Below are 17,093 nucleotides of genomic sequence, written 5' to 3'. Positions count from 1 at the left end.
TACCTTTTAACTTTGGTTTGTGTGGAACTTTTTAAAAAGATTTTTAAATTATTTTTATTTTTAAGTAATCTCCATACCCAGCATGGGACCTGCACTTGCGACACTGAGATCAAGAGTCACACACTACCAATTTAGCCAGAGAGGCACCTCTGTCTGGGAAACTCTTTATATCTCCTTTATTTTGAATACCTTTGCTGGATTGAGTATTCTTGGTTGCAGATTTTTTTCTTTCAGTGCCTCAGATATATCATGCCACTACTCTCTGGCCTGCAAAGTTTATGCTGAAAAATCAGCTGATAGCCTTATGGATTTCCCTTGTTTGTATCTGTTTTCTTTTTTTCTTGCTGCTTTTAAAATTCTCTATCACTGCTTTTTGTCATTTCAATCCCTATGTATCTTGGTGTGGACCTCCTTGGGTTGATTTTGTTGGGGGCTCTCTGTGTCTTCTGGATCCATATTTCTGTTTCCTTCATCCTTTGGGAAGTTTTCAGCTATTATTTATTTCTTCAAGTAAATTTTCTGCACCCCTTTTCTTTCTCTCCTTCTTCTGGGATCCCTATAATGTGGATGTTATTATGCTTGATGGTGTTGCTGAGTTTCCTTACACATTTTCATTTCTTCTTATTTTTTCTCTCTCCTGTTTAACTCAATTGCTATCCATTATTCTGACCTCCAGGTTGCTGATCTGTTCTGCTTCCTGTAGCCTGTTTATCCCCTCTGTGCATTTTTGATGATTCTTTTTTTTTTTTTTTTTTTAATTTCAGAGAGCATGCACAAGCATGTGTGGGGGGAGGGGTAGAAGGAGAAGCAGACTCCCTGTTGAGCAGAGGGCACTGTGTGGTGCATGATCCCAGGAACCTGGGATCATGACCTGAGCCGAAGGCAGATGCTTAACTGACTGAACCACCCAGGTGCCCCCCCCTTATTTTTTTTACTCTTTCTTTCTTTCTTTCTTTCTTTCTTTCTTTCTTTCTTTCTTTCTTTCTTTCTTTCTTTCTTTTTCTTTCTAATAATTTCTACATCCAGTGTGAGGCTAAAACTCACAACCCTGAGTTCAAGAGTCATATGCTCTACCAACTGAGCCAGCCCGGTGCCCTCTAGTGTATTTAAAATTTTAGTTATTGAGTTCTTCATCTCTGATTTTTTTTGGTAATGTTTTCTGTCTCTTAATATTGATGATTTCACTGAGGTCCTCCACTTTTTTCCCCCCCAGCACAGTGAGTATCTGATGAGCATTTCTTTAAATTCCATTTCATTTAGTTCTTGCTGTGATTTTGTCCTGTTCTTTCATTTGGGACATATTCCTCTGTCTCCTCATTTTGTCTGACTCTTTGTTTTTTTGTGTTAGGAAGGTCAGATATATTTCCTGCTCTTGGAAGTGGTGGCCTTATGAAGAGAGATCCTCTTGTGCCCTGTAGTGCATTGTCTCTTGTTCACCAGAACCTGGTGCTTCAATGGTGTCTCCTGTGTGTCGCATGCATCCTACTATTGTGGCTGCGCTGCATTTGCCTTCCGTCAAATTGCCTGCAATGGCTCTCTTTGCTTATTGTGGGCAAGGTTTGGTCCCTCTGTTGTTAGTGACTTAAGTTGAATCACATCAGGCAGTTTCCAGAGCTGCAGTAGCACCAAACTGCAGGGCACTCTTCCCTTGAGAAGCTTTAGTTGGTGGGTGGAGCATGCAGTCAGAACAGATGTTTGCTCCCAGCCCACTGCTGTGGCCACAGTCTAACTGGCATGGGTGATTATCTTCCCCTCTCCCCGGGGAGGGAGTCACTTTGGAGTGGTCCTGGTCCCTGTTGGGGCTGCTTGCACATTGCCAGGCCTGTGGCACCACTTTGGATGGATAACTGCCAAGGGCATGTTGGGGGGCAGATTGGCAGGAGAATGTGGGGGTGGGGCATATTGTGCCAGCAAGATCCTCATCAGTCTGCTGCAAGAGGGGCCTTACAGCTGCCTGGGAAAGCGGCATAGGCTGGGATGGAGGGGACACATCCACAGGGGGGTGGGGAATGTGCTGTTAACAAGCTAGGTGGAGAGTGTTCGTGCTGTGCTGGTTCCTATGGTGTCTGTGTGTCTAGGCTGTGCAGTGTCAGAGGAAAATGGCACCTGCCAGCTATGTTGTTCTTGGAGAAATCACCCAAAGATCCTTGTTTCTCCAGCACTTGCTATGAGATTAGTAAATAAATCTTCTGTATACCTCAGGCATTTCTCAAACTCCTGCTGCTGTGCTTTATCTCAGTGGGGCTGTTGGTTGTGTTGTCTCTTCAAGGGTTTAGGACTCAGTTTCTTTTCTCTCTCCTGTCTCTCCCAGAGCCAAACCCAGTGATTTGAAAGTTCGGATTGTTAAGCCCCACTGATTGTAAGAACTCGAAGTTAGGCCCCTATGGTTTTCAAAGCCAAACGTTATAGGGATTCGTCTTCCAAGTGCGGGTTTCTTGTGCATGGCATGCCTGATGCGGTGGGGTCTGCTCCTGTCCACTCTCCATTGTTCATGGAGTCCCTCCCTCCCACAAACAAGCCTGTGGGTCCATTTGGCTCCTGACTCTGTCTCCACCCTCCCTACTGTCTTTGATGTAGCCTCTTATCTACATTTAGCTTATAGAATGTGTTCTGCCAGTCTTCAGGTCATTTTCTGGGTTATTTACACTGATGTGGGTGTTATCTAGGTGTATCTGTGGGACGAGGTGAGTTTAGGATCCTTGTACTCTGCCTTCTTCCCTGAAGTTCTCTCGCAATTTCTGGTTTTTAAGCCTTAAGTTCTTCAAATTTATTAATGGTATTGTCAAAATTTTTTTATATTCAAAAAAGACTATACCCAGATTTGTCATCTATCCTCACTCATAGTTGAGCAAAGAATACTATTTATTTTAATTTTGAAAAGTATTGCATGAATCAAGATCAACAAATTATGGGAAAAGTCTTAAGCATAAGTTTATGTGTGTCAGAATTTCATAAAAGTCCCATGTCACAATATATTCCAGAAATTGCAATATTGTTAGTGTTTTTGCTTTTCAGGATTGATTCTAGCAATTTCAATAGAGAACAATTCAAACACAAAAACTCCAAGTTGTCATAAAGAATGACGAGACTGATGTAACTGAGGTACAGTTCTTTGTCTGATTATTTTGAATCTAGGATCTTCTGTCTTCTGCCTTGAAGGTGAAGAAAGCTATAAAGAGAGTGATTACTACTAATCCACAAAGTCATTTTCTTTTTTCTTTCTTTTTTTTTTTTAAAGGTTTTATTTATTTATTTGACAGAGAGAGAGACAGCCAGCGAGAGAGGGAACACAAGCAGGGGGAGTGGGAGAGGAAGAAGCAGGCTCATAGCGGAAGAGCCTGATGTGGGGCTCGATCCCAGAACGCCGGGATCACGCCCTGAGCCGAAGGCAGATGCTTAATGACTGCACCACCCAGGCGCCCCAACACAAAGTCATTTTCTTGAACCCATCAGAGAATTGAAGTAACCAGATGGCCTGAAATCTAAACAAAGGTGCCTCAGACACCAGGGGAGTTTTCATCTACTCATAGGTACTTTTACGTGGTCATTGATCAACACTCACAGGGACTACTGGGCACAGGTGGAGACCAGAGACAAGCCTTTCTTGGTAGTGCAGGCCTGGGGAGGTGAGCACGTGCTGCTGTGTCAAGGAAACCAAGACCTGCCTGGACTCTTCTTCCCTATGTAACAAAACTCATAGCTGCTGGGAAAGGAAAGCAACTCTTCACCCCGGAGTATAGGTGAAGATCAGATAAGGTTGGGGAAAGAAAAAAATCCCTGTCCCATTGGAGAAGGGGCAGAAAACCATGGGAGAGGTCAGGATCACAGAGGAAGCCCCATCCCTTAGATTGCTTTCTACCGGGGGATCCATTTTCTGGCGAGGCCTCTTTGCCTGGATTGCAGCTGGCCATCTTCTCACTCTGTCCTTACATGGCCTTTCCTCCATGTGTACAGCTGGAGAGAGTGCACACGTGAGTTCTCTGATATCTCATAAGGACAGGAACTCGTAAGAGAAGGAACTGATCAGTCATTGTGAATATGTTGGTCTCTTGTTTACACATAGTATTTTGTATCTTTGGTTGATAAAGTCAATTGTGGCCATGACCACAGTGGAGAAAATGGTTTCCAGACCTGCCTAGCTGAGAACCAGATTGACTCCAGCAAGTAATCCTGTGAGGAGTGGGTGTTTTGCCTGCAAATTCAGTTATAGTTAATAATGGTATTTTTGACATGATGTGGATTTGACAGTCTGGTACATAGGTGGATGCTGCATTGTTTTTCATAGTTAAAGATTTTTCGAAGATGTATCATTTATCTTTTTTTTTTTTCTTTTAAGTAATCTCTACTCCCAGGGCACCTGGGTGGCGCAGTCGTTAAGCGTCTGCCTTCGGCTCAGGGCGTGATCCCGGCATTCTGGGATCAAGCCCCACATCAGGCTCCTTGGCTGGGAGCCTGCTTCTTCCTCTCCCACTTCCCCTGCTTGTGTTCCCTCTCTTGCTGGCTGTCTCTCTCTGTCAAATAAATAAATAGAATCTTAAAAAAAAAAAGTAATCTCTACTCCCAGTGTGGGACTTGAACTTAAGACCCGGAGATCAAGAGTCGCATGCTCTACTGACTGAGCCAGCCAGGTGTCTCATTTATCTTAAGATTTATTGAGGTATAACTTACCATAAAATATAATTCAGTGGTTTTTAGTAAATTTATTCAGTTGTGTGACAATCACTGCAATCAAGTTTTAGAACATTTCCATCACTCTGATAAGATCCCATGAGCCCATTTAGAGTTTATCCCTGCTCTTAGCCCTCGCCAACCACTATTCTACTTTATATCTCTATAGATTGGGCTTCTCTGGGTATTTCATATACATGGAAGCCTATAATATGTAGTTCTTTGTGTCTGGCTTTTTTCACTTAGCCTAATGCTTCTGGGATTTATTGATGTTGTAGCATGATTAGTATTTCCTTCCTTTTTATTGCTTAGTATTCCATTGTATATACACATCACCACCCCGTTGCTGTCTCATTGCTGCTGTGAGGTACTGAACCCAAGCCTTCCAGGGTTCCTGCCTGAATTCACAGAGCAAGTGTCTTCTTTGCATCTCAGCAATCCGTACTCTCAATGATTCAGCTTTCATAGGGGCAGAGGTTCTAGTTGCAATGCCAGCCCTTTCTGAGCCTCTTTGCTCAACTATTATTGTTGAAAAATACTGATCACAAGCAAGGATATTAAACTGGACATGAACTCAGGCAGAAATCTTTCTAATCTGTTCCTTCCCACATTCAAACCTTATTCTCCCCAAAGCCAAATGGCAATGAAGGCCGTGTTTGCACAATGGCTTTCTTCTTGTCCCTGCTAATTATTATGGAATATTAATAATGCCTTCATCCTTCCGTAGGAATTCTAATGTTTAGCTGTTCTCACCCTCAAAACACAATGCCAAAATTATCAGTAGAATAGAAATGCCTCAGTGAAGATCAGGTCTTTGGACAACAAACACTTTGCTGCTATTTATGTTGCTATTGTCACAAAAAGGCAGAATCATCAGACTGGAGATGATATAATATTTGGTTCATAAAATATTTGTGAAAGTTTTCCCTGAATTAGCTTTGGAGACTGGGACCTGTTGACCGTCACAGCATGGTGGATGCCTTGTGATCAAGAGAAGATCCTAGTTGCATGTATGTGTGGAGAGAGAGAAAGGCCGTGGGATCTGTCTAGTTTTGATCCCAGTGAGCTCTGACTTCTAAAAAAGAGGCAGGCCCTTCTGTTTGTAATTCTGAGTCCATGGGCAGACCAAGCTGGGCCTGTTCTACATAGGACATTTAAAAGAACCGCTGTACAATGGTTACAAGTTAAGTGGCTTGAGGGGTACCAGCCTTCTGCCTTTCAGTTCTTAGCCTGAGGTAGGTTGTGAAGGGGCAGGTTCCTCTTGTGTTCTGAAGCTGGCCTGTCTCTTGGAAGGGTACACTCCATTGTAAGCCAGGGGACACCAGATAGCCAAACTGCCATACCTTTTAGAGGAAAATGTTCTCAGGCACTTTTTTGGGATGAGGGTGTATGGCCATCAGGGGTGAGTCTCGTCTAAAAGGCTGAGAACAAAACTAAAAGAGGTGCTTCAAGGGGACACTGCCTGGGTCTCCCCAGAATTTAGAGCACAGTAAGGCCCTACGGTTACACAGAGTTTGTCCAAAGAAGCTACAGAAATTGTCAGCACACCCAAATTTGTGCTTGGGGAGGGCATGCACTCAGGACAGCGGGTGAGCAAGGTTTGGGGGCTAGGACAAGGTCTTCCAGTTTTCAGAGGAGTAATCCTTCATGCGTAGGAAGTGCTCAGGCAGTTTGCCCTGGTGAACTAGCAGACTTCTTTCTGGTCCTTCCCTGGCTGCAGTTTGTCCTTCCTTGTGGTCACCTTTGCTCAGAAGGTCCTCAACCTCCTGCATCAGATCCAGCTCATTGTGAGGCACAGGCTTGCTCAGCGCAGTACTTTTTTCAGAAACTGCATCTCCTCTTACAGTTCTCAAGAGTTGTATTGTATTTCTCTATATAGAAAAGGTAGGTTTCATTTCTATAGGATCTATCAGGGCTTTGAAGTCCAGACAATGTATCACCTGATACAGTCGTATCTGCCTGTGTTGTGCCATTTGCTTTGTATTGCTAGTCCTTCTAAGGCCCCAAACTAGCGTTTTTAGTGTCAGCCCCTGGCATTGTGCCTAGTCTGTACAGATTACATAAATACCTGTAATGAGGAAAATCGCTACCCCTTACTCTTCAGTTTTTACTGGCTTTCCGTAGACTTGGACCTTGCTCCTTACATGCATAAATGACCTCCGATTGATTGCTTTCCAAGCTTCTCGCAGAATTTGATACAGTGCTATTCCTAAAAGGAATGGATTTTATTCAGAATACATGGTCTTTGCTAGAGAACAGGAGTAACTAGAGAACAAGGGGAAGGAAACTGCCTTTAGCTGGCAATCAGCATCAATAAATGTTATTTGAGAAATACCCCAAAATTGAAATCCTGATCACCACCCTGGCCCAGATTCCTTAGAAATGGGACCCACATGTTCCTATTGGCCTTTCATCTCTTTTTTGAGAGTGTGAGCGCACAAGCTGGGGGAGGGGCAGAGGGAGGAGAAGCAGACTCCCCCACTAAGCACAGGGAGCCTGATGTGGGGCTGAATCCCAGGACCCCAAGATCATGACCTGAGCTCAAGTCAGATGCTTAACTGACTGAGCCACCCAGGTGTCCCCATTGGCCTTTCAAATAAGACACAAAATGAAGTAAAGAAGGTTTATTACTCTTACGGAAGTGAAAATTTACAGCTCTGGTTTACAGGCTGAGAAGGTATGTGATTTTGCACATTCATTTCCATTGTTCTACACTGTTGCTGGCTTATGGCCAACTTTTACTTCTTGTGAGCAATGCCATGATTATATTGAGGCAGGCTGCAAAGCTTGTCAGACTGTTGGAGACTTGTTGGTCTCCAGTGGTTTCTATGAACAGTTTATCCATGTGAATAGTGCAGTTAGAAAAGTCGTGACAATACAAATATCAAGGTGTAGAATGGTAATCCCATTGAGGGTAAAATACAGAACCAGGCAGGATAGCTAGCTTTATTTCGTATTCAGCTCATTTCTTATTCCGGATACATGCAATCTGCTTGCTGTCCATCAGTTTTTAAACTAAATGCGCATGTCCAAAATTTGCAGTAAATAGATGTATCAAAATATAAATGAAAGGCCACTTTTAAGTTGTTGGGTTAAAAAGCAACTTCTAAAGTTTCCCAAATGTTTACCAGAATTTATTGTCTATTATGTTCTCCCTGTCACTGTAGGTCAGATCAGAGTTAGTAGCCAGGAAGTTTGAAGGTTTGATTTTTTGATTTATGATTACATTTGATTTCTTATAAGGATATGCAGACTCCAGAATCCAAAGAGAAAATATGCAGATATTTTATCAGCTTGTGACATACCAGGGGGTACATGAATATTCAGGGTTCCACACTACTATATAATGCTGCATTTCTTGGTTTTATTTGAAACAATGCATATTTTTAGCATTTTATGGTAGGATTTTACACTCATCATTTACACAAATTACAAGGTTCTGCTTCAAGTTTTTAAAAAATTTTTTAAAAATTCAGCCCATGTGCAGCACAAGAATATGCAAAACTACTTTACATTATACACACTTTTTATCAAAGGAGATACAAAATTCTGGCTTGTAGTTTTAGACAAATACAAGAAGCTTCAAACTAGACACAAAGGGTTAACATTAATTCTCAAATATAAGTCTGCACTTTGTGTTGTATTTCTCTGAGATGTGAATATCAAATTCCTAAGGGATTTAACTTTTTCCTTTTTTCAAAGGAAAACTGACAAATGTCCCTTAAATCCCTCCCCATCATCTCAAATCTTTTTCTCCTATTCCCTTCCCTTAGTGCCAGAGGCTTGCATCATATTATGAAACCAGGGGGGCCATTTACATACACCTGTGGACCAGATCCTTTTAGCTAAACTCCTCTCCTGCAAAAAATCGAAGCAGCCACAAACAGATGCAAATGGTTCTGCTACATTATGTTGTAAATATGACTTAACACCAGGTAATCTAGCTGAGTAATCAAAAGGAGTTGAAAAAGGTCCCTACCAGTGTGCTTTTTAATTGGTGACAGATCAGTGGCCTTAAGAATCAAGTTGTTTGATGCTAAGAGCACTTTAAAAATCTTTCTAAATATACATGTCCACTGTTTGCTTGAGGGACTTCTCTGATGCTTCTGCATAGATATTCTTTTTCAGTATGTTGGAGGCAATATTTTATACTTTCCTTCTAAAGGGTAATGAAGAGGCAATAAGAGTGAGGGCTTTTCCTGCCCTTTTAAAAGGTATTGTTTTCTATCACTTGTATCCACTGTTCCCTAACCATCATCCAATACTTAAATGTGTGTACATGCATATTTGAAAGAATTACCCATCTTTCACTGAGTCAATATACAGCCAACTCTTGATTATCTATGAGATACGTGACATTTACTGGCAAATTTCACATTCAACATAATCATTCTTTTTTGACGTAGCTCACGTTCGCTGTTTTATATCCATTGTAGACTACAGCCTCTCAACACCAAGTTCTAATGCAAGTGTCATTTATGTCTTCTGACCCTCACTGGGAATGTGCAAGGCAACTGAGTGAGCACATTCAGTTAGGGCTTCGGGAAAGAGCGTCAAGTACGGCATGGGGGGCAGCTACAACTCTGATCACGAGGAAGGACAAATTTCAAGTTCCTCCTGAATTAGCTCTTGCAAAATACTTGCTTTCATTAAGTCTGTGATTTAAATTATGACTGCAAAACTCAAAACCTGAGGCATAGTCACTATTTTATATAGATAATGGAGAGTTGACTGTAATCATGTTATGACTTTAGCCCTTTCACATAAAAAGAAACTCACAAGAAAACATAATATGATAAAGAGATTAAAAAAGACTACCATATGACATCTAGAAGCATTTATTTTATGCAAAAAACTTAAATATGATTATGTGTACACAAAAAGTGCACACATTACCTATGCTGAACAATGCCAAGAAACAATATATTGATGCAACAGTTGTCTTCTAAAATAAACATAAAAACTGAGCCCAGACTGGCAGACAAAAGCAATATACTTATTTCCCAACAGCACAATGCTGAAGATTGATAGCAATCCTAAACACCTCCAACTTTCCTTACAAAGCTGCCAAAGTCCGACTATTTAAAAAAAATTGACTTTTTCTTTACATCAATAATAAAAATCTGGTGACAAACATTATAAAACCAAATGCTGGGCAGTCTTTACTCCTTTAAAATTCCAAATATTCCAACATAATCACAGGAGTAAAAACCATTTTAAAGTGATATGCTTTATGAAACAAACAACAATATGTACATTTATTGCAAATTATATTAAACTAAAATGGAGGGGAAATCAAAATATGAAGTGATATGAAATCAATAATAATTTTAATTATTTTCTCACTCTGATAAAAATCAGAAAGCAACATTTATAAAATTGCCACCACATCACTTTTCATAGCAGGGAACTGAAATCTGTACATCTCATTTTTGCAGAAAAGTAGGCAGGCAGAAAGAATTATACATAAAAGTTTCCAAAAGGAAAAACAAAGAAATATTTAATCTGATCTCTTTTCTTCTAAAAAATTAATTCAGTAGACTTCTATTTTTTTTTTTCTTTTCTGTTTAACACGGGAATTCCTGGCTCTAAAATTGATGAATTTTCAGTGTCAGTGTAAGGACATCCTGTTACTTTCTTTAAAATAAAAACTGCAGCATGGAAATTAATGGTGTATTATGCTTTTTTAAACTCCAGATATGCAGGAACTGGAACCAAGTGTTAAGCAATTTGCTTAATTATTGACTCTTCATAAGAAAAGTCTAGGGGAGGGTAGAATAGAGTTGCTTTTAGCCTCTCTCTCAAGAGTTTCTGCTGTACATTTCCATCAAAGGACTTGTGGTCATGTGAAAAGGAAGTAATAGTTTCTTTCAGTTTTCAAGGCAGAAAGTGTGTTCTGAAGTTAACTTCATTTTCTGTTCAGGGACATTGTGAATCCAAGTTTTTGCAGAAGCTGGAGCCTCCTTCTGTTTGGCTTTCATTTTCTCCCTTTGCAAATGAGTTTTCTTTTTACCTTGCAGAGGGGAGTAGAAGAAAGAAAAGTTAGAAAAGACATAAACGGGAAAACACACCAAACCAGAAGAATTACTTCATTTCTACAGTTATTATCTAAAAAATCTCAAGTTTATTTTTCACCTGAGACCTTGTTTTAAGTAATCTTTCTCTAAACTATATAAACACAAAATACCATGAAGAAGTTTTTACTTTCAACCACTAGGTGCTGCTACCCAATCAATGGCAGATCTGCTTATAATAATAAAAACAATAAAAGCTATTTATTTGAAATAACTGTAATCTGTCATTAGTATTATTTCAAAATGGTATTACAGAAAAAAAGTTACTGGGCACTATTTATAAGCAGCAAAAGAAGTTCTGACTTCTGAACTGGGTAAACATATTTTTTTAAGATTTTATTTATTTAATTGAGAGAGCCCAAGCAGAGGGAGGGGCAGTGGCAGAGGGAGAGGGAGAAGCCAACTCCCCACTGAGCATGGAACCTGATGTGGGGCTCGATCTCAGGACCCTGAGATCATGACCTGAGCCAAAGTCAGACACTCAACTGAGCCACCCAGGGGCTCCAAACACATACATTTTAGTATACTAAAAACAAAAAACAAAACAAAACAAAACACCCAAAAACCCACAAAAACACAAAAAAACAAACGAGGGAAATTTAGCTTAATTCCTTTAAAGAGGTTAGAGGAATCAAATCCCCACTGGTCCCATCTCCCTGCTAAGGAGAGACAGTCTCATCTCTGGAAGCATGAGCATGGGGGAACATGATCTCTCTTCTCTCACCTAAGTCCTCTTTGGGAGGAGGAAGAACCCATCTAATAGGGGAGGGGCAAGGGGGGTGGAGGAACTAAGCATGCTGGGCTTGTCCTCTCCTAGATTTGTTTTCTTTTGCCTCCAAAAGGGGCATTCAGGTCTGCCTGTGGTGGTTCAATTCAGAGGCAAGGCATTAGCAGCCACCTGGCCTGTCATTTCCACATTTTTCACCAGCCATATCAGCATTAAAACTGGGTCTCCTCTGCAACAGTTCCAAACTTGGGAGAAAGATAAGGGAGTTGTTTACTTGTATTCCACTACATATACATTTTATTAAAATGACAATGCTTAAAAAACAAGCTAAGTGATTAAGATTCTTACAGAGACTTAGTTTGTTATAATATATAAAACAGATTTAATAATGTGATATCAAAGAGTCCTCTAGAAGCTGCCTGCTGCACCTTCAGGCAGCTTCCCTTTATGAGCTCTGAGTCCTCAGTATCTTCCTGGCTGCTCTCACAGACTTTTAAATGATCCAGATCACTGGAAGAATTTCATGAACTTGATTCTATGTCCCAGAACCGTCATCGCACCCAAGCACCTGGCTTCTAAGAAATGTCATACTATTTTGATAAAAATTCACCTGTCACTGAAAAAGTATTCACATCAAAGTAATATATGGTTGCGTAACACATGAAGATACATACTTAGGGGTTACTATGATATTAAGATATGAACCCAGGTAATGACAGGAAACTTTCTCAATATACAGATATTTGGGCACAGAAGTAGGAAATTCTTTGCTTAAAAAAAAAAAATTCCAAGATTCTTGAATACTTCCACTAAGCATGCTAAGCAAAACATAGTCATCCAAAGATGGGAAAACTATAGTCTGTTTTCCTATAGATAATTTCTTTATATTTAGTTTCCCCAGAAGTCCCAAATTTAAGGACTGTTTCTCCACTGGTGTTTCCTGATAGTCTCTTCCTTGTGGAAGAATTTAGCCTTAAGTGTAAGAGGAACATACCGAAGAATCAGCAGACCTATAAAAATACATTTTCAATGCAAAATGTTTGGAATTGTTTGCCATCTGGATAATGGCTCAAAAACAAAGGAAAAACAAGTAAACTAAATAACTGAAATGATCTACCCTTCACCCAAAACTCAGAAAGCCAACATTAATTGTCCAGTTGTGAGATACTGTTTCCTGGCCATAATACACAAATTGCTAATTATTATAAATGTATAGGGTAAATTCCAGGAATTTTCTTGACGTAACAATTCCAAATATAGCCCAAAATACAGACAGGAACATTTACTGCAAAAATCCAGGGAGATCTAAAAATTCTATAGTTTACAAGTTAAAATGCTCAGCATCAACTCCCAGATTAAGAAATAAAATCTATGCCAGTAAATTTTTGTACATACCATACGTGTTTTGGATAAAATATCCATCCTTCAATTAGTAAATAAATTATACAAGTAGGAATCATACTAAAAGTAATTATTTACCTAACGCTTACCTTACCTCAGTAAGAGGACCTAGTAAGAGGAATTCTAAGGGGTTAGCACCTGCCACACATTGTAAGTGCTGGCTGTGGTATTAGAATAGCTCTAGAGGCTACCATTTACCAAGAGTCCTACCTAATAGCGCTGAAGGGTTAAACAAGGTAGCAGACATGAAGTATCTAGACTGGTTGGCATATACTAGGGTCCCCAAAACGCTTTTCATTAATAATATAACCACACAATGATAATACAAATATCAAGCAATAAGATTGGGTGAGTTTTCGAGCGGCGGTAGTAGCATAAGGTGTAGAGAGGAGATCGCATATTCAGAAGGACAAAGGAATAGATGGAGTAAAGAAGATTCGGGTAATGTCAAGGGGAGAGGGTCCTGTTGGATGTTACTGTGGAAACCTGGGACCAGAGCAAGAACAGACCATCTGAGTGAGAAATTAAGCAAGTGAAAGGCATGAAGAATAATGCAAGGTTGAGGAAGAGACTGAAGTGGCATGTGAAGTTAGAGAGCAGCGCCACAGAGAAGCACTAGGGTACTGGGCCTTCCTTGTCGGAGTCTTGCATTCCAGCTTCAAGTCCGGGCGGCGAACTACTTTAGTGCAGCAGTTCAGACCTCACCTCACAAGGCAAGGCCTCTAGGCGAGGCTTTGAGTCTCCAGAGCAATAAGCAAGCTATCACCCTGGGGTCATCCCTCGCTCACAGATTTAGTGTTTGATGGCTCTCATGTCTGGCAACACTATTTCTTCTTCTAGTAATTAGCTGGTTGAAATTTTAATGACAACCTTAACAGGATGATTCAAAGTGCTGGATTAGCTCTATATTGAGAACTGTAATCATGTGGCTTTAATCTGTATGTGATCCTCACCAGGTCTCAGGAAAATACAGGTGGGATGTCAAATCAACCACAGGTAATACTTGCAGTTAGTAAGAAGTATGTTTATTTTTCCTTATTTTTTAGTAAACTCTATGCCCAATGTGGGGCCTGAACTCACGACCCCGAGATCCAGAGTGGCATGATCTACCGACCGAGCCAGCCAGACACCCCAATGAGAAGTAGGTTTAGAATCTTGTAGGAGGGTGGAAACTACGACATGTAATAAAAATAAAGCCGGTACCTTCAGGATTTTGACCATTTAACATTTCTCCTTAAGTTGAGATAGTTAAAATATCAGCCAAATCACAAATCAGGAACTTTTGTTTTGGTGTGTCTATTCCATCATTTGATGGTAAATACACATTATCTTTTACATCATTACACAATATCTTTTACATTTTAAGAGGAAAAACAAATAGAGTTCTGAATGTTCACAGTTTAAAAATGTTTAAAATACTGCATAAATTACTGGAGGAACGACCACACTGAGGTGCTTACTAAGGGATGCTCCTAGATTTGACATAGGTGCCTGGAGACAGTCTGTTCAGGTCTCCTTACCTCTAACATAGGGTTGTACTTGCTTCCTACTGACTGTTGGCAAGACAAAGGTTTAACAACCTTTCCCTATTATTACTATTATTTCTATTAATAAATATGCCAAGCACCACCCCAAATATCTTCCACACATTATTCTACCTAATTTTCATCAGCCTATGTTTTTTTTTTTTTTTTTTTTAAAGATTTTATTTATTTATTTGACACAGAGAGAGACAGCCAGCGAGAGAGGGAACACAGGCAGGGGGAGCAGGAGAGGAAGCAGCAGGCTCCCAGCGGAGGAGCCCGATGTGGGGCTCGATCCCAGGACTCCGGGATCATGCCCGGAGCCGAAGGCAGATGCTTAACGACTGCACCACCCAGGCGCCCCAGTCTGACAATGTTCTTAGCATGAGGTGCTTCGTTTAAGTGTGCCACTTTCAAGAATCTCTGATCTACTGATTGATTTATTCCTCTCTGATGCTAACATGCAGGGACTTCTGTTTGCGTGTACTCTGAAAGAGTTAAAAAAGATGACTATAGTTGGTTTGTTTGGCTTAACCTGTGGTTATTTTAAATAAAATAGCTTTAGGGGCGCCTGGCTGGCTCAGTTGAAGAGCATGCAACTCTTGACCTCAGGGTCTTAAGACTGAGCCCCATGACGGGTGTAGAGATTACTTAAATAAACTTAAAAATAACTAAATAAACTAGCTTTTCACATTAGAGTTAGAAAAATTAACAATGCGGGGCACCTGGGTAGCTCAGTGGTTAAGTGTCTGCCTTTGGCTCGGGTCATGATATCAGGGTCCTGGGATCGAGCCCCATATCGGGCTCCCCACTTCTCCCTCTCACCCTCACTCTCCTTCTTCCTCTGTGCTCTTTCACTCTAATAAGTAAATTAAATCTTAAAAAAAAAAATTAACTCAAATGTACTCCATTATGGAAACTATTACACATATCAACTACATTAGCTATTTACGATATACAAGAAAATAAAATATACAAGTATTTTCAGAGCACTCTCTACCAGTTTTGTGCACATGTATAATACCTTAGAATTAAGACTTAATTTTATCTTAAAATACAATATACAATGGCAGTTACAAACTCTGGAGAGACATTGCCTGGGTTTAATCCTGGCCCCACTATTTACATAAGCAGAGACCAAAAGCTACCCCTATACCTGGGTTTCTTTTCTTTGTAAGCTGGAAATAATGTTAGAACTTATTACCACAAAGAGGTGTTTTAAGGATTTAATAGGTTAACAAAGAGTTTAGAATTGAGCCTGGCTCATTATCAGTACTATATTAGTGTTAGAGATTATTATCCTATTTAGCAATTTTTTTGTTGTAGTAAAATTTATATGACCCGACATTTACCATTTTAACCATTTTTAAGTATACGGTTCAGTGGCATTAAGTACATTCACAATGCTGTACAATCAAGGCCATTCATTTCTAGAATGTTTTCATCTTCCCCAAATGAAACACTGTACACCCACTGAACACTAAAGCCTACTCCCTCTTTGCCCTGGCAACCACCATTCCACTTCTGGTCTACACAAATGTGATGGCTCTGGGTACCTCATATAAATGGAATCATATGGTATTTGTCCTTTGGGGTATGGCTCATTTCACTCAGCGTAATGTCTTTAAGGTTCATCCATGTTGTAACATGTGTCAGAGTTTCATTCTGTTTTATGTAGTAATTAAAAAAAAAATCCTATACTTTTACTGTATCCATCAGCAGACCTAATGTGAAAGTTTTCTGGTCTCTTCTGGAGTTGATAAGCTAGGGAAATAAACTCTTTGAGGGCAAGAGCCTTTCCACTTTGGAAACATCTGTATTGCCAACACTCAGCATGATGCCTAGCACTCTTATCAGTTGAGTATTTGTTAAAAGAACAAATGACAAGTACCAGGAGCAACACTGATGTGCTGACAAGGCATTCAATTCTATTCAAGAGGGGTTACTCTTGCATCCAAGCAAGACTGCATCTAGTTTGTGGAGTAAGTGAGCTTTCCCTGAACAGTTCATCAGGATTCCAAGCTTAAGTCATAATGCTAGAATGTAAGGGCAGAGCTGTATATTAGGTTTGGGAAAAGATAAAAGAAAGCTTGGGAGAAAGTTTCAGAATGTACTATGTTTTGTTAAATTAGTAGCAGACAGTTCAATCAGAAGTTTCTGAAATATGTGTGCAAAATACTCAATCTAGTCTCCAGAGTTAACACAGTACAGCGTTGTCAAGAACATCTAACTTAACCACCTAACTTCACTGAGAATATAGACCCCATCACAGAACTCTGTTTTGGCTAACACACTACCCCCCCGCCCCCAATGACCTACTAGCCAGCATACTTGAGACTTCTAAGGTGTTTTTCACTCAAGACAGTTTTAGATTTTCAAGAAGGCTCAATGCTATTTTTAACCAGTCTCTGGCGCGAAAGCCGTTTTTGTTGGTTTGATGATGTTGGGGCACACGGTGTAGCAAAAGTAGAGCAGGGGGCTTTACGAGGCGCTATCAGAGACAAGATCCGGTTGCTACTGAAAACATTTTCAGGGACTAAGTAAGCACCCTTGGATATTTTTGTTAGAAGGCAACAACAGGACAGTTAATGAGAGGTCAGGTCAGGTGGCTCAAGTGGCCTGTGTGTGATGATCAGTACTAATGGAACGGCTAGAATAGAATTTTAGAAACCCTTCAGAAAATTCTGGCCATCACAAAGG

At 40.2% G+C, this 17,093-nt stretch overlaps 1 protein-coding gene across 3 annotated transcripts in view; it reads right to left on the bottom strand.

Annotated features, from left to right (window-relative positions):
• Nucleotides 1–8,012: 8,012 nt before the first annotated feature.
• The window catches only part of PDS5A (PDS5 cohesin associated factor A), a 145,354-nt gene continuing 136,273 nt past the window's right edge, over nt 8,013–17,093 (bottom strand). For 2 of the 3 annotated variants that reach the window (XM_045815991.2, XM_045815992.2), the window contains exon 33: nt 8,013–10,681. In XM_045815991.2, the coding sequence (XP_045671947.2) occupies nt 10,539–10,681 (143 nt within the window). In that variant the 3' untranslated portion in view covers nt 8,013–10,538. The remainder of the gene's footprint in view (nt 10,682–17,093) is intronic. The other variant, XM_045815993.2, reaches the window with a different exon arrangement.

The sequence above is a fragment of the Ursus americanus genome, chromosome 8 (assembly GCF_024610735.1).
Source record: "Ursus americanus isolate L20-20 chromosome 8, mUrsAme1.1.p, whole genome shotgun sequence".
NCBI classification, from domain to species: Eukaryota; Metazoa; Chordata; class Mammalia; order Carnivora; family Ursidae; genus Ursus; species Ursus americanus.
The sequence above is the reverse complement of the archived record's forward strand: the minus strand, read 5'-3'. Positions and strand labels throughout refer to the sequence as shown.